The following is a 22,461-nucleotide window of genomic DNA, read 5'->3' on the forward strand; positions in this document are numbered from 1 at the left end:
TTCTAAGGGGAAAAAAGGTAAAATATTTTAAATTGTAACAATGTAGTAAAACAGTCTGAGGAAAAAATATAGTTAAAATTACTTTGTGGAGTGTGCAGAGTTAACTAGCTCAGCACACAGACACAAAATGGACAGCCAGGGCACAGGATCATCCACAATCAACAAAAGAATAAAAATGCATGATGGAAGGGGTAATGTGGGTTGGGAATGTGACTGCATGTTCCCAGATGATGAAAAAGAGCGAGCAGGTATATTCATCAACGAAGAAGCTTCTGGAAAGTGCGCGAGGAACATTTGTCAGAGAGGAGACTGTGTATAGTTACAACATTCTAAATTCTGGGCAAAATAACTGTTTATTGCAGTGCCACTGAATATTGTGAATGTCGGTATTCTAGAACGAAAATGGATATTATTTTGCAGGAGAGACTGCAGGTAGCAAGCGTACAGAGCTGAACATGGGACAATGAAGGAGGCATTACCACAGCTTGATACTCAAAGGTGATACTGAACTAGAACATTCTATTGGCCCTGGTCTCCTTTGAGAACTGAAGTTATGAAATGACCACAAGATGTAAGAGTCTTGAGAGATACTTGTACACCATAAGGGGATTCAGAGAATTGGAATCGTAAATTAATGAGCCATTAGATTCTGGAAATCGTTGATTCAGAAAGGACCATAATGCAGAGATATGGAAAGTGCATTTACTTCAATTTACTTATGATACAATATTTCAGATCACAGCTTTTTAGATATATTCTTTCCACAAATTATTCTGTATTCTGCAAGAAGATATATATAGCACAAATACACAAAATTTCCCATTGCTTGTAAAAGTGATGACGAGCTAACGTTTAAACAAATATAAAAAAAAATCTTTTGTTTTGCTTCAAATAATGGAAAATTACCTTAGCTTCTTAAAATACCCATTTTAAAAGGATACCGTGAAAAGAGGGAAATGTAACTCATTGCTATGCCACACCATGTTGCAAGAGCCAACATTGTACTCTGAAGAAGTTTTAAGTAATTTTCAATCAAACTCCTAATTAATGTTCATCCCATATTAACAAAAACTAAAAAACAAAACAAAAAAACCCACACATACTGGATACCCCAAGAAAATTCACCGCTTAGTGTTTTCATAGATTTGAAATATTTCATTAATTCTTTCATCAAAAGAATAGTTTATCTGTGTTTTTTGCATTATTAATGTTATGCTACAATAACACTGCTAATGCAATTTCATTATTTCTACTTCAATTAAATCAGAAAAAAATAGATGTATACTTTTTGCTTCTGGGTTTTAGAAGCTTGAAAACAATCAATCATCTTCTCATTAAAGAAAGGCAAAGTGTAAAAATACTGTACATCTACAAATCAGATTTCTCTTTGTGTCTTTCTAGAGTGATTTCTTCATAAATTTGCTGCCTGAACTTCAACATGTCTTCTACATCTTTGTAGAAGAGCATTTCTTCAATAGACAGGAGCTTCCAGCCATTCAGTTTAAAAGCTGATTTGTTTTGCACAGCATTTAACATCTTTAATGACATTCTTACTGAACCACTTAATGTAGAACAAACAGGGAAAATCCGAGCAGTCCACAAACCCAAACTTGTCTGGTCACCAGAGAAGAGTTGGTCTGAAATTCTCAGGTCCCAGAGTTCCAAGCACTGCAGTAAACTGATTCCAAAAAACTGAAGGGAATGTACATCTGACAACAATTTCACATTCTTTTTCAAGTTGTCTTCTACACCAAGCACCATACTCGCATACATTACTTTTCCATTAACTCTGATGCTCAGTGAACTCACAAAAGAATTTGGTGGTACATCTGTGTTAGCACTTATGCAACAACCACTGATAATGCTGTTTGTCCCTACTGAAACATCAGGTCCCAGCCTAGAGTATTCAATAACAGAGGCAGGTGCTATATCACAACTTGAATCCAGTATGCTTTGAATGATACATGCCGATATATCTGAGTTTTCTGCTTTATCTGGAAAGATGCTAAAAGCTTTAGATAGTAAGCCAAGCTCCAATTTTAATTTACTATCAGAAGTAAAATGAAACAAATACTCTTGTGTGGTCCCAATATGATAGAACCTGGAATTATTTAAGACTATAATATTAAGTGATGTTCCTTTAAGAAGAGAAAATAGCTTCTGCCTTATTTCTGCTAACTGTGATCCTTCTTTTGTGACATTATCTGTGATTTTTGTGTAATCATGAGTTGCTCCAGGTCCCAGAGCCTGGAGAAAATCACCATATGCATCTATTTCACAGCAAAGAGTGTCCAGCTGCTTAAAAAACGTTAGTAATTGTTTTGCAACATTATGATCAATGTAAAATAAACTGTCTGTATACACATACTCGCAGTCCATTTTTAAGTCACTGTGTTCTCCAGAGGAGTTTGGTTGAGAGCAATTCCTCCTTATGCACACTGCACCAGACTGATGCATCTTTTCAATATTAGGTTTATGTAGGAAATGATGACAAGTTCTGTATTCAAGCTCTTTTTCTGATAAAGCAGATGAATCTAACACAAATACTCCATGAGTGGTACCAATAGTCAAATCTGAAGGGTGAGCTAATGCAGTGAACCCAGGTTTATCAAACTTGATGACTTCTGTTGCTCCAATACTATAAAGTTCAATATCATCTGCACAAGTAATGAGAATTCCTGGATTCATATGGGTCGGAAAATCAATGTACATTGCCAACTTCAGCTCCAACATCTGGTAAATAGGGTCACCGAAAGGCAAAGCTGTGAAAATTTTTCCCAGTGCACTTGTATTTGGTAAACGTTGACTATAACCACCTTAAAAAAAAAAAGTTTTATTATATACAAGTTTCACACACAAACATTCACATTCCTCTTTAAAGATCTCTCTTACTGGTATATACAATTATCAAGAACTAGTTATGAGTTACAATATCGAAGTGGCTATTTTACATATGGACATGGCTGTATTCTAAGCATGCCTTTAAAAAAAATGAATATTTAAAGAACTGACATTCTAATCTCAGTCGAACTCTTTCAGACAGAACTAATAATGGATCCTGATCTCGATCCTCAAGTGTCCAAAAGACAGTATGCATTAAAGAGAGCATTTCCTAATTTATTGACTTCATCCTCTTCAGTTTGTGCTCAAAGTAAAGTAGGAAAAGGACTTTTTGCATACAATGAAAACAACAGAACTGAATTACTTCCATTTCATTTTTGATTTAGTAGATAAACCTTCCCACTCTCCTGTCCTTTACTCCTCTGGCACCATTTTTTATATTTCCTTCTCCCACTCCCTTAAAATGAGCAAATATCTGGCACAGAGCCGAACTCTGTCAGAAAGCAACTGGCATTAATGTCTCTCTTCTTTCTACACGTAAGCAGTCCCTTTTGCAATTTCAAACCATAAACGAGCCAAACAACTCATCTCCCCAAGAGGATGTTGCTGTATGGTGACATAAGGCTTCTTTCTCTCAAAAAGCTGAGGTTGCTGTTTCACAGCACTTCCAGGCTCCGTTAGCTGAGATAGTTGGATATGAACTGCAAACCCACATTCAGATGCCATTCAACTGCCAAATCAGCCAGCCAAATCTGAGCTCACTTGAGACATCACATTTGACAACTTCTTCTCCCCATCACCACCACCATATTTTCATTCGGGGGCAAAAGAAAAAATAGCATCATGTCACAGAAAATTTAATTCAGGAAAAGGATTTACCAGAATGAATTAATATGATATTAACAGAAGTCCATTTATCACCATACATCTCTTCCAAGCACTGAAGGACATGAAGAGTTGATCCACCATTTCCTACAAAATATTGAGTACATAAATTAAAAACATCAACATTAGTTACATAAATATGCCAAGCATACTAAAATCATGTGCTAGCAGTACCAGGGGTTGAACGGGGCTGGTGTGGGGAATCTGAGCACATAAGTGCTTTTTAAGATGCTGACCTCTTGCTCCAGAGCATAAATTGTCAATTATTTTTAAATGAAGTCTCTAGCCTCATGGCTGCAAAGATCATTTTAAATTGTGAACGGAGTGTCTATGGATGCAATGATATCTTCCTGAGATTGCATAAAACAACTCTGAAAGGATGGTACTATTCAGCTCCATCTCAATACCGTTGATCAAACCTTGCAGGAAAGAGGTTGGGCAGTCACCTTATGATGCTCTGAACAATCCACTATAAACCTCATCTCACATGGGCAGGTCTTGGGGAAAAAAGAACACTTTCCCCAGCTCCAATTCATCCTCTGAGTGACATCATCATCAAGGATCTGTCATCAATTCCAGAGGCTGTAAAAATTGGCTCTGACATGTAACCTGTCATACAAAATCTCACTAATGATTTTAAGCAAGTTTTCAAACGACCTTTTTGACATGTACAGTACAGAAAAGGAAAAAAAATAGAGGTTTACCAGTATTTATTGTTCTCCTATAACATAAAACAATTTAATTTCAGAAAATTAATCTTTGCAGATTATACTATATTCTAATCATATTTGTTACTTTCTAAACAAACAAATGGCTGAGCTACTGAAGTTTACAAGATGACCCTGTGCATGCTCAGTGACTACTTTTCATTAAGACTCTTGCTATGTATTCAGTGTTATGAATCGAATAGGTGTAAACGTATTCCACTATAGACCATAATGGATCCGTTATGATGTACAATATGAACATATAAGAACAACATGAATCAGTGACATTCTGTGTTATGCACTTATAATACAGAGTATGTATATATTACTAACATACAATCAAAGTCTAAACCACCATGATCTATATACTGTGCATGCACCTTAAGGGCAATATATCAATGTTACTAGGTAAATTTTAATACATCTGCTGAACTGATATGAAGTCCAAAGGAGCACCAGACTCATTAATGCTAATAATTACACATTTGAATCAAAATACACTGCTTAATGCCATTAGAACACTTTTTGTGATTTAATTATTACAATTCTGCTTCTAACAGCTTTCTGGAACTCGTTTGCTGTAAGAGACAGACAACTGTCATAATACTTACTACAATGAGCACTTTTTGTCTGTCTGAAAATTAGTCAATGTGTAATGAAATCTTAAACTATGAACCTTACCAGTGGTGAGGTGGCTTCTGCATCACTGGAAATTTTTAATAAAGATTGGCTATTTTTCTAAAATAAATGTACTAGTTCAAATATAAATTAATTGAGGGAAGTTCTATGGCCTGTATTATACAGGAGGACAGACCAGATGGTGACAATGGTGCCTTCTGGCTTTATACTGAATGTAGTCAGAGACCGGCAAAGTTAATTTCTTTGACTGATTGTCAGAAAAAGGTATGTATCAACTACTATATCATGTAAGCGAAAACAGAAAAATTGGCAATAAAATACCCACCAATTTTTGGTCCAGGGGGATCCACAAAAACATGGTAATGAACTCCAAGAGGGAGTTCCTTTCTTTTCAACTTTTCTGATAGCTGTTGCTGATAAGCCAATTCCTGTTTTTTGTCAGCTGCTGTAATTACAACAACATCCCAGAATTCTCCAGATTGTGTGACTTTACCTATTTGAAAAGTGAGTTAACAAGAGAGACCATCAGTAGAGTACAATAGTGAGAGATTAATGACTTTCTCAGTGGTATGACATTCAAAAACTACATTAAAGGAACTTACATTAAAATCAAGCACTCAAATGTTATTAAATGCCCGAATAAAAGTGGCCACATACAACCTTAATTTGGTTGCCTCATGAATATTCGTTATGACAGACTTGCCCAAAAATGCTTAGGAAATCCCGAAATCCTAAACTTCCTACTATGATTCCCCTCAACTGGCTACATTAAGATAAAACAACAATTTGCCCTGTTTACACTTTGGGTGAAATAAGGACCTCATTGAAGAGAATGGGAGTTTTACCATGGAGATGAGTGGAGCCAGGATTTCACTTTAGGTTTTTATGTATCTATCTTGTTATAAAAACCTTAGTGTGCTTAAGGAACCGTTAGTGTGTGTCAGCAGAGTCCACAAGAACACTTAGTGCACAGCAGGCTAGCCCAAAGTAGATTTATGCCCCAGCCTGCTGCGAACTAAGTGTTGTTGGTATGGACAAGCCCTTAGTCTAGACATGGCCTTATAGCCTTATTCATGTAACAATTCTAGCCACTTTAACACTCTGTGGTGTACAGCGTTGACCTCGCTCTTTATGGGTGCATCAAGGAATCTGCATACTCTTAACTAGACCCTAACTAATAAGACAATGCTATGCTACCTTTGTTCCTTAGATTTAACACGAGTGATGTTCTCAGCTCAGAAATATCCATCAACCCATTGTAACTCAAATCCCATGAAAATTTAATTATTCTTGGTCTATAGAACGGTCACTCTTAATGGAATTATTGTTTTATAAAACATTGATACATTCATATAGGGCAGTTCATATATTCAATATGCACCATCTCTCCTGTAATCTGAGTCACCTTAAACCTTCTTAGATTCAATCTTGTAACATCATGTTGATCTGCATAACTAGCAACTGTAGCCGGAAACACTGTATTTCTCCTCTCTCACCTCTTTTTTGAAATCCCTAAAAAGTGGCTTTTCAAGAAAAGTGACAATAAAATGGAAAAAAAAATAAAAATTAAATTAAAAATAATTTGCAACTCTCCCTACTTACTCTTCCCCTTGTCCCCTAAAACTCCATGTAGAATCTGCAGAAGTTTTCCCCTCAGAACTCATTATTTCAGAACAGATTTGAACCTTCCCTCCCCCCCAACTACTTTTAACACCACACTCCATAAAGTTAGGTTTCAGAGTAACAGCCATGTTAGTCTGTATTCGCAAAAAGAAAAGGAGTACTTGTGGCACCTTAGAGACTAACCAATTTATTTGAGCATGAGCTTTCGTGAGCTACAGCTCACTTCATCGGATGCATACGGTGGAAACTGCATCCGATGAAGTGAGCTGTAGCTCATGAAAGCTCATGCTCAAATAAATTGGTTAGTCTCTAAGGTGCCACAAGTACTCCTTTTCTTTCTCCATAAAGTTGTGAACCAGTCAAGGATCTACACAGGCGGAGTCACAGTGATGTAAAAATCGACCAAGAGGATTCTTTTGAAGGACTGTGGACTAAAACAGTGAATACAGAAATGGAACTAGGAGTCAGGAGACTAAGGTGCTTTCCTCATCTTTACAAATGACTTGGGCCTTGATCCTGCAAACATTGTTGATGTGTTTAACTTTAAATATGTGAGCAGTTCCAATGAAGTCAGTGGGAATACTCCCATCCTTAGAGTTAACCCTACATGATTGTGGCCTTGCTGAGGGACTCTGTGGGGTGCTCACTGGGACACAACTCTCTGTCTCTTAATTTTTCCATCAGTTGCTAAAAGCCAGAGCCAGTACTGGGGACATTACTTACCTTCCAAGAAAAGCGCTCGTCTTTCAGATTTACAGGTGGAAAACGCTACACCAGTGGTTCCAAAACTAGGGCAGCCGCTCGCCCAGGGAAAGCCCCTGGCGGGCGGGGCCGGTTTGTTTCCCTGCGACGTGGGCAGGTTCGGCCGATCGCGGCTCAAACTGGCTGCGGTTCGTCGCTGCAGCCCAGTGGGGGCTGCGGGAAGGGCGGCCGGCACGTCCCTTGGCCCACGCCGCTCCCCGCAGCGCCCAGGGGCCGGGAGCGAACCGCAGCCAGTGGGAGCCGCGATCGGCCGAACCGCCGACGCGGCAGGTCAACAAACCGGCCCGGCCGCCAAAGGGGCTTTCCCCGGGCAAGCGGCGGCCCTAGTTTAAGAACCGCTGCGCGACACGAACAAGCCCCGGATCCTGCAAACGCTCCCAGGCGGGCTTAACTTCACGTTTGATGCTTGCCGCTGAGAGACGGGTGTTTCGGCTGGGCGGGGCCGGCTCTCTCTTTGCCGGGTCAGGGCCTACGCTTAGGGCAGTTACTCTCAGGACGGGGAGCTTGACGCTGCGGATCCGGGGTGACTCCCCTGAAGCAGCGGCCCCACCCCATCACCCCGGCCCCTACCTCTCAGCCGGTCAAACTTCGCCAGTCTCCGCCGAGTGGCCTCTTGGAGCAACGCCTCGAGCTCGGCCTCCGCCGGCATCTCGCCGGCTCAAGCCCAGGCCCAGCAAGGGCCTTCCGGGTTCGGTTACCGGCCCCGCCTCCCCGCGCGGCTCGGCCCCGCTCTGGGGCGGGGAGCAGGGGGCGGCTCTCGGGCCGGTTCCCATGGTAGCCGCCGGACAAACAAGGCCGCCGCTACCTGCCGCTCGGCCACCGCCGTACGCCGACCAGCTCCGCCGCCGGCCGGGCTGGGAGCGGGCGGGGCGCGGGACGCGGGTGAGAGTGGAGTGGGAGGCGGGGAGCTGCTCCCGGGTAGGGGGCTGAACCCCGGGGTCTCTAACTGGTCGTGGGAACCGAGGGAGCCCAGCCCCTGGGTTTCACCTCAGCGTGGGGCTGAACCCGAGAGTCTCTTAACGGGCCCGGAGGCCCAGGGGGACGCTGAACTCCGGGGCCTGGCCCGGGCAGGGGGGGGCTGAACCCCGGGGTGCCCGACAGGCAGGGATGAGTGAAGATTTAAAGCATGGCCCCCCCGGTCGCTAAGGGCTAACTGTAGTGCACTCCCGGTTGGTAATTTCTCACTACAGAGTTGGGGGGCTGGGTGGGGGGGGGCAAATAAGAGTCTGTAGCTGAACATTTCACCCTTAATGTCGAAGTCTGGCGCTGACACTGACAACACACCCCAAAGATTCCTTGGCATTTTTTGGAAGAGTCAGGTTGTCAAACTCCATTCCCTGGCTGGATTCCCACCTGAGTGTCTTTGGCATAGCTTCCTAAATCTCCAGTTTACACCTTCCAATAGCTGCGGTGTTCTTCTTCACCTCCTGGCTCAAGCAGCAGTGTTCTGGCCCAGAAGTGGCTGTAGGTCAGTAGTGCACAAAGTGATCCATGTGTCTTGGTACCTGATGGTCTGTGTACTATACTGAGAAGTATAGTAATAAATGATGTGTTAAAGTGGCACAGTAACTTTTGTCTTTAAATTATCTGGTTTGGAAATCTTTTATAATACATGCATCTCAGTATTTTGGCCTAGTCTTACAACTGAATTCATGTGGGTGCATTTGAGTGCACATGGACACATAAAAGTCTGCTTAAGTGGTTCAGGGCCCTAGTTTCCTGTTTTTACTAGTTTTAATTTCCAGAACAACATGAGTAGATTATATGGTTCTCTTTCTGACGCACACTGATAGGAAACTTGGAATTTACTAAAATGTGTTCATGCTGTGTTGTATCATTTATTTTCCCTTTGTACTTGCTCTTTGTTATTTACTGAAAAAAAGTTTTTTTTTGCTATGTTCTAGTGTCTAAAGATGTCACAAATGATAAAGAATTACAATGTTTATTCAGTTTGATTAAAAACATCTACAAGAAAAAACAGACTATGCATTTAAATCATAAACATTCTTCAGTGACTGCTCATAACAAACTTTTGAATAATACTGTTGAATAATTTGTATATAAATGCACTTTTTAGTGGTATTTTGGTTATTCAATGCAAACAAGGATTATCCGTTAAAGAGAAAAATAGCTTTCCTTCCAGTTCTATTAATGGGTGGACTTTGTAGGAATCTATGAATGTATCTTCTGTGCATAGACTCAAACCTACAAGGGCTTGGGGTATGTCTAAACTTAAACTGCTACAGTAGTGCAGCTGTTTATGTAGATAATCCACCTCCTTGAGAGGCAGTAGCTAGGTCAATGGGAGAATTCTTCAAGGGCAGTGCTGTGACTCTGGGAGTTAGGTTGGGATAACTACATCTCTGGCTATGTCTACACTACCGCGGTAAGTCAACCTACGCTATGCAACTCCAGCTACGTGAATAATGTAGCTGGAGTCAACATACCTTAGGTCGAGTTACCACAGGGAGAAAATCTCCCATCAATTTACCTTACTTTTCTCGTCGGGGGTAGAGTGAAGGGGTTGACTGGAGAGTGATCTTTCCTGGATCCGCTAAATTGACTGCTGGTGGATTGATCTCAGAGCACTGATCCCGGCTGTAGTGTAGACTTGCCCTCTCAGTGGTATAGATTTTTCACATTCCTGAGAAAAGCAGCTATGCTGAAGTAAATTCCTAGTGTAGACCAGGCCATGTGCACATAAATAACTTTATTCACAATAGTTGTAAACTTACTCACAAGCCTAAGGGGATGTCTACACTTAAAATGATACAGCATCACAGCTGCTTCGCTGTAGCGCTTCAGTGTAGACACTACTTACACTGACTGGAGGGGTTCTCCCGTTTGTGTAGGGAATCCCCGAGGGGTGGTAGCTAAGTTGATGGAAGAATTCTTTCATTGAAGTAGCACTGCCCACACCAGGGATTATGTCCGTTTAACTGTGCTGCTCATGGGTTTGGATTTTTCATACTGCTGAGAGACCTAGCTAAGACGACTTATAGGGCTGTCAAGTGATTAAACGCACTGTTAAACAATGATAGAATACTATTTATTTAAATAGTTTGGAATATTTTCTACATTTTCAAATATACTGATTTAAATTACAACACAGAATACGAAGTGTACAGTGCTCACTTTATATTATTATTTTTAGTACAAATATTTGCACTGTAAAAAACAAAATAAATAGTATTTTTAAAAGTTCACCTAATACATGTACCATAGTGCAATCTCTTTATCGTGAAAGTTGAACTTACAAATGTAGAATTATGTACAAAAAATAACTGCATTCAAAAATAAAACAATGTAAAACTTTAGAGCCTACAAGTCCACTCAGTCCTACTTCTTGTTCAGCCAATCGCTCAAACAAGTTTGTTTACATTTGCAGGAGATAATGCTGCCCGCTTCATGTTTACAATGTCACCTGAAAGTAAGAACAGGCGTTTGCATGCCAATTGTAGCTGGTGTCGCAAGATATTTATGTGCCAGATGCACTGAAGATTCATATGTCCCTTCATGATTCAACCACCATTCCAGAGGACATGCGTCCATGCTGATGACAGGTTCTGCTCGATAACGATCCAAAACAGTGTGGACCGATGTATGTTCATTTTCATCATTTGAGTTAGATGTCACCAGCAGAAGGTTGATTTTCTTTTTTGGTGGTTTGCGTTCTGTAGTTTCCACATCAAACTATTTCTCTTTTAACACTTTGAAAGCATGTTCCACACCTTCTCCCTCTCAGATTTTGGAAGGCACTTCAGATTCTTAAACCTTGGGTCGAGTGCTATATCTATCTTTCGTAATCTCACATTGGTATCTTCTTTGTGTTTTGTCAAATCTGCAGTGAAAGTGTTCTTAAAATGAACAACATGTGGTGGGTCATCATCCAAGACTGCCATAACATGAAATATATGGCAGAATGTGGGTAAAACAGAGCAGGAGACATACAATTCTCCCCCAAGGAGTTCAGTCACAAATTTAATTAACAGAGTTTTACAATGAGCATTATCAGCATGGAAGCATGTCCTCTGGAATGGTGGTCAAAGCAGGAAGGGGCGTACAAATGTTTGGCATATGTGGCACATAAATACCTTGCAGTACAAAAATGCCATGCGAACGCCTCTTCTCACTTTCAGGTGACATTGTAAATAATAAGTGGGCAGCATTATCTCCTGTAAAGGTAAACAAATTGTTTTGTTTTGAGTGCAGATATGTAACAAACAAACAAAAACTACATTTGTAAGTTTCACTTTCACAACAAAGAAATTACACTACTGTAATTGTCTGAGGTGAATTGAAAAATACCATTTCTTTTTATCTTTTTACAGTGCAAATATTTGTAATAAAAATAATAATATAAAGAGAGCACTATACACTTTGTAATCTGTGTTGTAATTAAAATCAGTATATTCGAAAATGTAGAAAAACACCCACAAATACAGTAAAAGCTATTTTACCTGGCACTTCATCAACTGGAAAGATCTATAAACTGGCATTTCTGATATTAATTGAAATTCCGGTTTATTGTCTGGTTGGCGTGGGGCCGGCAGGGGGTTGGGGCGTAGGAGGGGGTGTGGAGCACGGGTTCTGAGAGGGAGTTTGGGTGCAGGAGTGGGCTCGGGGCAGTGGGTTGGGGCACAGGAGGAGGTGCAGGGGGCCAGATCTGGGAGGTGCTCACATCTGGCGGCTCCCCAGAATCGGTGACCTGTCCCAGCTGCTCTTAGGAGGGGGCATGGCAGGCTGCATGCTGTCTGCACGCTGTCTCCACCCGCAGGCACCACCCCCGCAGCTCTTATTGGCCGTGATTCCCAGCCAATGGGAACTGCAAAGCTAGTGCTCAGGGCGGGGTGGGGGCAGCACATGGAGCTGCCTGCCGCGCCTCTGCCTAAGAGCATCCAGGACTGGTCACCGCTTGTGGGGAGCCGCCCAAGGTGAGCACCCCCCGGATCCAGCATCCCGCACCCACTCCTGCATCCCAACCCACTGCCCCATGCCCCGTCCCGCACTCAAAACTCCTGCCCAGAGCCCGCACCCCCTCCCATGCCCCAGCCCCACATCCCCTCCCTCACCCAAACTCCCTCCGTCTTAGTTAGCTGGCATTTTTCACTTACCGGCACTCTCCATTTCCCCAACGTGCCGGATAAAACAGCTTTTACTGTATTTATTAAATTTCAGTTGGAATTCTACTGTTTTACAGTGCAATTAAACGTGTGATTAGTCATGATTAAATATTTTAATTGTGATTCTTTTTTTAGTTAATCATGTGAGTTAATTGCGATTAACTGACAGCCCAAGTAATTTATACTTCGTTAACATCATAGAGATACTGCAGGTAAAGAATGGGGTCCTGATCCTTCAAAGACTTAATACGCATGCTTAATTTTACACACACAGCTGTCCCCTAACCTACAAACCGTTGTTCAGTATTGGTATAAGCCATGTTGCTGAGAGTTTTTCTTTCTCTTTTGGACATTATGGCTCCTGATCTGCAATCTTCATTTGCTTTTCTGAATTTAGATTCTACAGGTGCAGAATATAAACAGAGGAAAATGAAATGGTGGTATCTTTTGATAAAGTCTCACCATACACAAATCTTGCAATAAAGGAAGCCTTAAAAGTAATACAAAAACTGTTGTAAAGAATTTAGGAAACAAAGTATGTCATCATGAGAAAAGTATCCTAGTTCTACTAAAAAGCCAATTTTTTTATCGCCTACTTATCACCTATCCCCTAGTTAGCGCTAAAAGTGGTGACTTAGAGCGTAAATGCTGATGGATCCTAAAATATCAAAGTGCTTCTGACCTGGAATTATGAAACTTTTTCAGTGATTCATTAAATAGAGTTGATCATCACCATGGCAATATAGATTGAAAAAGCTTTTTAAAAAATAATTTTAAAAATTACTTTCTTTGCTCAGTATAAGTAATCCTTTTGACCCTTCTTAGTCTTCCCACATTACTGAGTAAATGTAGGTAAAAGCATGAAGTGCTTTTATAGAATGCATACTTAGTTATTTTTCCAGACTTAGACTCCCATTGAAGCCAACTTCCATTCATGTCGGTGAGAGAGAGTTTGGATCCTTCATTCACTGTTGCAGATATAATTATACGATTTGTTTATAATTAAGGTGAATGTTCCTGGAGTTTTAGGTTCTTAGTACCATTTTCATTCTGTTCTGCTAGTTGGCAGAAATGTAACATTATTAATGGATTCCATTAATTTGCCATGTTTCATGAATACTATATACTTGTTCAAAAGTACATTGTACAAAATGGATTAAAGCATGTTCCAGGTAATAGATAAACATTTTAAGTAATAAGTGCCTCTTGTAACAGTGTAGGACCCTCAACAGCTAGCCAGCAAATGTTCATGTATTATATTCTTTCCAGAGGAATAGTTCCTTTAGGAGAAAATTCCCATCCTTCTGAACTGGAGAATGATTTGCAATCTTGTTTAATACTTTATCATAGACCAGGGATCGGCGACCTTTGGCACGCGGCCCGTCAGGGAAATCTGCTGCCGGGACGGGACGGTTTATTTAACTTCAGTGTCCGCAGGTTCGGCTGATCGCAGCTCCCACTGGCCGTGGTTCACTGTTCCAGGCCAATGGGGGCTGTGGGAAGCGGCAAGGGCAGAGGGATGTGCTGGCCACCACTTCCCGCAGCCTCCATTGGCTTGGAACAGCGAACCGCGGCCAGTGGGAGCTGCGATCGGCCAAGCCTGTGGATGCTGCAAGTAAACAAACCATCCCGGCCTGCCAGCGGATTTCCCTGACAGGCCGCATGACAAAGGTTGCCGATCCCTGTCATAGGCTCTCATTTATTCAAACCTTGTGTCCTTCACATACATCTCTGCCACATGTACTTCACCTAATTGTGTATAATGAATAAAGGTTGAGAGTAGAGTGGTGTCTGTTGTAACTAGTATGCACTATACTCTATAGAAGCAGTTTTCACAGTGTGATTAAAAATATACGATAATTTACAAGGAATTTAGGAAACTGCTGAAGATATAAAACTCATGAAAGGTTTACTGACAATAATATGATTTCTGTTCAACTGAAATCTTTGAATGTATAATTAGATCCTTAATACTGGAGTAAAATATAGCTATACTTATTTTTAATATTGTGGCATTAATTTAATTTGATAATTCATACATTTGTGTGCATTCCTTATGTTACAATAATCAAAGTCCAAAAATATTGTTGAATCCAGCTGTTCTTTGCAGTTACATTTTTTGAAAAAAAGATAATTTCAACTAAAGGGACATTCCTACCTTTATCAATAAAACCACATCAAATTGTGCCAGATTCCAGCAAATGTCATACAGTAAAGTGTTGGATTGTCTCAGTATTTGAAAAGACCGTCAGCTAAAACCGTCTTAGCTGTGATATTGATGATTCATTAAGAAACAGGGACATTTGTGCTGCTCTAGGTGCGCTCTTTTGGATAAGATGTAAACCAGAGTTGTTCACCATTTGTGGTTATTAAAGAATTCAAAGCAGTTTTTTTGTAAGAGCAGGACTGTTAGCACTAGTATCCTAACTAGATTGTAACTCAGGAAGTTGCATTCTGCCAACAAATTTCTCCATGCAGTTTCAATGGCTAATGTTATTCTTTGTTTTTTTCCTGTCTAATTTATTGTGTTGTGTTGCTGTGCATTCTTAAACATTGCCTCACTTCCAAGGTGGCTGCATTTTAGCAGCTGTATGAATTCATCCCTACAACCTGTACTCATGTTAACAGGGAGGATCAATTAATAAACAGCTCAATACATGTATGTATGTACCGTTCATTGACTGCTTGATTGAGTGAATACAAAATATAAAGGGTTGCATAATCAAGCCTACAGTTTGCAAAGCACTTTTTGGGTTCCTTTGGAATAAAATGTGCTATATACTAATAACATGCACTTACACTTTTTCATTCACTTTTATGTTTTAAAATTAATCCCATAAGAGGTTTTCCCCCCCGTGGATGTGTAGTGTTTTACAGAGCAAGCAGTGTTGTAACAGACAGTTGGATATGTATTTGGGGTATTTGAAGTTTTTCTTCTGAAAGTTGAATAAATGCAACCTACTGTGTAGTCCTTCTTCTTTTCTTAGATCTCTTGTGGATGAACCACAAAGCAGATAACCAGGCATGGAGGAATTAACTGAACACCTTGTTTCTACTTCTGAAAATTTATTACTCAAATATGGACAAACTACCAGTCAAGCCCACATAAAGAAGCTGAAAGATCTTGCTATAGTTCAGTTAAATGGGCTATATTTAAAGAATGTGAGACATTTGCAATACTGTGTTTTGCTTAAAGTATGCATCCTGTCTAATAATTATATTACAAATATTGATGCACTCGAATGTTGTACTCATTTGGTTAAGCTGGATCTCCATGGAAATCAGGTAAACAGTTGTTTTGGAGATATGCAAAACAGAATAGTTCAATGAAGTAAATTTATCCGTAAACTTGTGTGTTTCCCCAGTATTTCTTAGAAGCAATTTAGATTTTAAATGCAGACTTTAACAGTATTATTTGTACATAGCAGTTGCTCTTCTGATTTAATATTTTAGATTTTTACTCTAAAAATATCTGTTCAGGAACAGTTGGTATAATCTTGGCTGCACTGAAGACAATTCGATTTTTGCCATTGACTTGAATAGGGCCAAGATTTCACCCAATGTCTACCTTTTTCTAGAACAACACCTACCACAAGGGGGTTCTGATTCTTATTGGGGCCTCAATGCATTACTGTAACTTAAGTCTTAAGTGATGATAATAATAATAGCTCAACACCTCTGCATATGAATTCATAAAGGTCTGTCAAAATTATATAAATATAGAATTTGGTTGACTGAAGAGTGATAGCATGAAATGGAGTTTTTCCCAATAAAATTTTTCCATGCATTGTCTAATGCAGTGGTTCCCAAACTTGTTCCGCCACTTGTGTAGGGAAAGCCCCTGATGGGCCGGGCCGGTTTGTTTACCTGCCGCGTCTGCAGGTTCAGCCGATCGCGGCTCCCAATGGACACGGTTCACTGCTCCTTGCCAGTGGGAGCTGCTGGAAGCGACACGGGCTGAGGGACATACTGGCTGCTGCTTCCAGCAGCTCCCATTGGCCTGGAGCAGTGAACCACAGGAGCCGCGATCGGCTGAACCTGCAGACGCGGCAGGTAAACAAACCGGCTCGTCCCGTCAGGGGCTTTCCCTGCACAAGCGGCGGAACAAGTTTGGGAACCACTGGTCTAATGCATAGGTGTTAGCAGTGGAAAAGACCCGCTAAGATAGGCCATTTAGGGTATATCTACACTGGAATTAGACACCCACAGCTGGCCCTTGTCAGCTGATTCTTGAAGCGGAGCTGTTTTATTGTGGTGTAGATGTTCCGGTTCAGGGTGCAGCCCAAGTTCTGGGACCCTCCCACCTTGCAGGGTCTTAGAGTTTGGGCTTCAGACCGAGCCCGGACTTCTACCCAGAAATTAACTGAGCCCTGCGAACCCGAATCAGGTGGCATGGGCCAGCTGTGGGTTTTTAATTGCAGTGTAGACGTACCCTTGGTTTTCTCCCATTATTAAAGGATTGTTCCCTGTTGTACGTTAACATGCTTTGTCCAGTCTAGTTTTAAATGATTAAAACAGCAGGGTTTCCACTGCTTCCTTTGGGATGCTGTTCTTTAAAAAGTGAAAGTTAAACCCCAGTGAGGAAAATAGAAAGGAGCATAAACTCTGGCAAATAAAGTGTAAAAATATAATTAGGAAGGCCAAAAAAGAATTTGAAGTAAAGTTAGCCAAAGACTCAAAAAGTAATAGCAAATTTTTTTTAAGTACATCAGAAGCAGGAAGCTTGCTAAACAACCAATGGGGCCACTGGACAATCAAGATGCTGCAAGAGCACTCAAGGATGATAAAGCAGTTGCGGAGAAACATCGGTCTTCACGGTTGAGGATGTAAGGGAGATTCCCAAACCTGAGCCATTTTTTTAGGTGATGAATCTGAGGAAATGTCCCAGATTGAGGTGTCATTAGAGGAGGTTTGGGAACAAATTGATAAACTAAACAGTAATAAGTCACCAGGGCCAGATGGTATTCACCCAAGAGTTCTGAAGGAACTCAAATGTGAAATTGCAGGACTACTAACTAGTCTGTAACCTATCCTTTAAATTAGCTTCTGTACCAAATGGCTGGAGGATAGCTAATGTGATGCCAATTTTTAAAAAGGGCTCCAGAGGTAACCCCGGCAATTACAGGCCAGTAAGCCTGACTTCAGTATCGGGGAAACTGTTGAAACTGTAGTAAAGAACAAAATTGTCAAACACATAGATGAACATAAATTGTTGGGGAATAGTTAACAGTTAAATAAGGAAGTGTTATTTATTGCTTCTCATAACACAAGAACTCGGGGCCACCAAATGAAATTAATAGGCAGCAGTGTAAAACAAACAAAATTTTTCACACAATGCAAAGTCAACCTGTGGAACTTCTAGCCAGAGGATGTTGTGAAGGCCAAGACTATAACAGGGTTCAAAAAAGTACTAGATAAATTCATGGAGGATAGGTCCATCAATGGCTATTAGTCAGAATGGGCAGGAATGGTGTCCTTAGCCTCTGTTTGCCAGAAGCTGGGAATGAGTGACAGAGAATGGATCACTTGATGATTACCTCTTCTGTTCATTCTCTCGGTGGCACCTGGCATTGACCACTGTCGAAAGGCAGGATACTGGGTTAGATGGACCTTTGGTCTGACCCAATATGGCCGTTCTTATGTTCACATTATTATTGAATTTACTCTTAAGATTTTTTGTTTATCTTTGGTACATATCTTCCTTTGCATGGTTCTATTCCATTAATACTCTTAAAATATAATAGATTGGAACTGGGTTTTTTTGTTGTTTTTCTGGGAAATAGAAAAATCTATTCTTCTTGTGTTGAAAAAGTGTCATCTACTGGGAATAAAGCCTTTGGCATGTGGCATTGGAAATGTCTTTTCAATTCATGGAGCAAAAGTTTTCAACTAGATTTGGCCTTCTGATCTTTTTTGTGTGCTGGAGATCTGTTAAGACAAGACACAAACAGAAAGATGCTGAAAAACAAAGTTCAGAAGAAGCAAATCCAAAATTGCTGCGTAATGTGGTTTGTGGGGATTTGTGCGGTTTGATAGATATGTGAACTTATGACACTGTAACTAATAATTAGCTCCAAAATGTTTAACCTTTTTACATTGATATAGCTCATAGCCGTGATGCCCAGGGTGGGTTACGTATTTGGTAACATCCTGGTCACATCATGCAGTAGCTCTAAATAATAATTAGGGTCCAGATACGGCCCTGGTGTAGTCAGTGGAGTTGCAGCTACTTACATAGAGACTGTCTTGGTCACTGTGGCATTTTATAGTGTAGGATCCAATAAACTACACAATTTCAAAATTTGCATCATTATTTCAGGTACAGCATCTTCCTGGCCCAACGTTTTGGGAAGGCATGAAGGAATTAAATTTACTCTATCTTCATGACAATGGAATTGGAAAACTGGATAATGTGCATTCGTTATCTTTCTGTCCTAATCTGATAGGCCTCACCTTGTTTGATACTCCACTGAGCCTAAGAATAGAATATAGGCATATTGTTGTTAACAGCATTTTCTCACTCAAAGCACTGGATTACTATGTAATTTCTGATGAGGAAATTGTTGAGAACTGGAAGCTTCCCCCCAAATATAAACCATTTAGCCCTAGCTTTTTCCTTGATTTTTGCCATGCTCCTAGAAAGGTAAGCAATTATATTACATCAAATTATGCTAGATATTCGTTAATAAAATGTTAATGTTTTATTTGACTGTGTTGCACTGATCTTTATACATTTTATGATAGCTGTGTTAAAACGGTGTTCCATATTTTTTGGTTAGAATAAAGCATTTATATATTAAAAGAGTTGTATGTAATAAAAATGCTTAGTCTCTCTATATATTACATTCTCATTGGTTTGCCATTGTGTTCCTATGCTTTGATCAAAAACAAAATTCAGTAGTCTGTCATACAGTATATGAACATTTCAAACAGGTTGTGTCACTCCCCACGAGTACTAGGGTTGTGAGGCATCTCATAACTACCTGCCCTTAGCATAGTCTTGTCCGCTGTAGATCAGCTCCCTGAAACCACCAGTCTTTGGCAGCACAAGTACTACGTTCCACACTAACCCCCGAATATTCGGTGTGTTACCTCTAGTGTCCAGCCCCTTATCCACTGAACACTCACAGAATTACCAGGCCTGCTATTTCCAAAGGAGCAGTACACACCAGCTCATAAGATTCAACATTTTGCTTTGCACCACAACATTTACATATATCTATAGTGAAAACAAGAACAAGTTTATTGTGAAAGAATAGAGATTCAAGTAATAGTAAGAATACTGGAAACAAATGATTATATGTAAATCAAAATAATAACATGCTTTCTAGAGACTAAACTAAACTAACAAGTCACTCATCTGTCTAAATAGGCTTAACTCACCGAAAATTCTCTTTAGCATTTCAAACACTGATTGAGACCCCTTTTGCATGATGCAAAAACACTGTTCTTTTTCTTCCTAAGTAAAGGGTGCCAGGGTGTCTGTTTTGTCTCTCAAATATAGTCAAGCAAACCTCTAATGTACAGCTTACGATAATAAGGTTCTCTTGCCCTACTGTATTTCACTTACTATTAGATCCTTTCTGAAGTTCTTTCTTACCCTTCTTAATCAAGACTGGTGATAGGGGATCCATTGTGAATGAGACAATACTTAATTTACACATAAACAGATACGTGGAGAGATATGCTCTGTCTGACAGAAAGCAACATGTTTTTCACCTTTGCTAGTTACTAATATCTTGATACAAACTTTAAGAATATATTTTCAGTATATATGCATTAGTCCTCACAGTAGTACCTGTACATACATTTCACAATGATAGTGTTGACCAGTATGACACCAGCTTTCATTTGAGACCTCATATGACATTATTTGGTGAACAAGAATGTATGTGCTAGAATCAGGAGATTCCAGCAACCCCTCTGCCCTTGTCAGTTGGCATTAAAAGTTTCTTGGGTCACACAGGTTAAAACTTGACACACATATATAAGAAAAAAGAAAAGGAGGACTAGTGGCACCTTAGAGACTAACAAATTTATTTGAGCATAAGTTTTCCACTGAATGCATCCGATGAAGTGAGCTGTAGCTCATGAAAGCTTATGCTCAAATAAATTTGTTAGTCTCTAAGGTGCCACAAGTCCTCCTTTTCTTTTTGCGGATACAGACTAACACGGCTGCTACTCTGAAACCTGTCATATATAAGAAAACGTATCTTAGTACCAGCATATAGGACAATAAGCATTGATTTGCCATATAATACTTCTAAATGTACAGTGGCTATGGATAATAACTGCACCATGTCAGAAACTCATTCATCCAAGCTAACGTCTTCTAAGGTTGATGACTAATGTTTTGTAAATGACTATGTTTTATTTATTTTTTTTATACCATATACCATTGAAAGAAATCTGTTGCTTATGCAAATAATTTCCAGAGTCTATTTATAATCAATCACTCATTTTTCTCTCTTCAATATGCATCATACTGGTAGTTAAAAATTGTGTTATAAGAAATGCCATACTTTTGTACTAGAATTGCACAACACTGATGTCATAAAATAAATCTGTGGAGCAGAAGTGTAATAATCCTATATTATATGACGCAAAAACTTCAATATCATTTACTATTTCAATAGGACAATTAGCTGCTGTATCACAACAAAAATTGAAAATATTGTAACATATTAATCAGCAATGATGCAGAGCCAAAACCCTAGATCTGAACAACATTGAACTGGGGTAGATTTAATATTCTTATCTGAATCCAAATATTATAGTTTGTTCTCTGGCACGGTTGCTATGGAGCATGTACACACCTCTCATTTTGTGAAAATAGGTGTTGAGACAGTGGATCAGACCATTAGAACATGTAGTTTACTATTCTTTCTCTCTGACAACAGTCAGTACAAGATCATGCATGGATGTTTCTTCCTAGCCTCCATCAATTAGAGGTGGATTTTTGCAGTGGAAGACAAACATGTTAAACCTAACTAGAAACATGAATATTTTCATTACAATGCACTAGAAATGAGGTGCAACTTGGAGCTGTGCTGATAAGAGATGTGCATAACTCATACGTACTAAAATAAAAATGGATTCTGTCTTCCTATGATATTTTTTGCCTAAAATAAAATTTATAACTTTAAAGAAATTGATAAATGCTATTAAAGTGGTTTTTGAAAACACAATCTTTGCCCTAAGAGGAATAGCTTTCAGAGGTGGTTTTGCTGCTCGTAAATCCTGCATTTCTGAAGTTCCAAAAGCATAGGTGACAAATCCCAAAGGTGACAAAATATATTTGGATGAAAACAGTCTGGGAAACTTAAAGTATTAACATGTCTTGAGAAAAAGCATTCAATAAATGCAGACAATAGGAAAACTCCTCTCAAGAATGCTATTTGCCCCTCCTTCTTATGGGAGTATTTTAATGGAGATGAGACTATGTCTTAATGAAGGTGGTAGCAAAAGGTTATAATGACAAAACATTTGTGCAGTTAACTTCCCAGCTTCTTGGGATGGTTTACAATAGAAAAATTAAAAACAGTAGAAAACGTAACCTTTCAAACACCAAGTTACTGAATGGGGTGACACCACTTGATTTCATTGGCACTACCCACATTAGTAATAGCTAGAGTATTGGGCCCTGAAATAGGAACCAGTTCTATTCTGGGGAGGGATAGACACTGAAAATATTACCTTCTATCATTTTTCTAAATTATACCTAGGATATGATGATAAAGCCATGCTTGAAAATTTTTAATGTGCTTTTATATTGAAATCTGTTTGAAACCCACCCTTATAAGACATCTTTCTGATTTAAGAGACCTCTTCTAGGCATATCCAAATGTACTATGTATAATTCTACTCCACTTATGATAGAA

The 22,461-nt window shown here is 39.8% G+C and overlaps 2 protein-coding genes across 3 annotated transcripts in view; one reads left to right on the forward strand and one right to left on the reverse strand.

Moving 5' to 3' along the window:
- Positions 1 to 354: 354 nt before the first annotated feature.
- FPGT (fucose-1-phosphate guanylyltransferase) lies at positions 355 to 8,228 on the reverse strand. 2 transcript variants are annotated; one of them, XM_084637186.1, is made up of 5 exons: positions 7,419 to 7,992; positions 6,478 to 6,595; positions 5,398 to 5,565; positions 3,721 to 3,813; positions 355 to 2,816 (listed from the first exon to the last, which is right to left on the reverse strand). In XM_084637186.1, the coding sequence occupies exons 4-5, from the start codon at positions 3,767 to 3,769 to the stop codon at positions 1,369 to 1,371; spliced, it is 1,497 nt and encodes a 498-aa protein (XP_084493312.1). In that variant the 5' UTR covers positions 3,770 to 3,813; positions 5,398 to 5,565; positions 6,478 to 6,595; positions 7,419 to 7,992; the 3' UTR covers positions 355 to 1,368. The 2 variants fall into 2 exon arrangements, with proteins under 2 accessions (XP_084493312.1, XP_084493311.1); XM_084637185.1 differs by lacking the exons at positions 6,478 to 6,595; positions 7,419 to 7,992 and adding an exon at positions 8,028 to 8,228 and having other exon boundaries at positions 357 to 2,816.
- A 42-nt stretch (positions 8,229 to 8,270) lies between these two features.
- The window catches only part of LRRIQ3 (leucine rich repeats and IQ motif containing 3), a 102,387-nt gene continuing 88,196 nt past the window's right edge, over positions 8,271 to 22,461 (forward strand). The window contains exons 1-4 of the mRNA XM_084637184.1: positions 8,271 to 8,339; positions 8,777 to 8,925; positions 15,568 to 15,865; positions 18,900 to 19,223. Coding sequence (XP_084493310.1) covers positions 15,605 to 15,865; positions 18,900 to 19,223 — 585 coding nt within the window. The 5' untranslated portion in view covers positions 8,271 to 8,339; positions 8,777 to 8,925; positions 15,568 to 15,604. The remainder of the gene's footprint in view (positions 8,340 to 8,776; positions 8,926 to 15,567; positions 15,866 to 18,899; positions 19,224 to 22,461) is intronic.

Source organism: Lepidochelys olivacea (genome assembly GCF_965140295.1).
Source record: "Lepidochelys olivacea isolate rLepOli2 genome assembly, chromosome: 8".
NCBI lineage: Eukaryota > Metazoa > Chordata > Testudines > Cheloniidae > Lepidochelys > Lepidochelys olivacea.

Excerpts from the sequence above, each read along its gene's own strand:
- FPGT (XM_084637185.1), bottom strand. The coding sequence starts at position 8,106 with ATGCCGGCGGAGGCCGAGCTCGAGGCGTTGCTCCAAGAGGCCACTCGG. Across the intron at positions 5,566-8,027 it reads GAAGTTTGACCGGCTGAGAG|GTAAAGTCACACAATCTGGA; the intron begins GTAGGGGCCGGG and ends CTTTTCAAATAG. Across the intron at positions 2,817-3,720 it reads TATCATATTAATTCATTCTG|GTGGTTATAGTCAACGTTTA; the intron begins GTAAATCCTTTT and ends TTTTTTTTTAAG.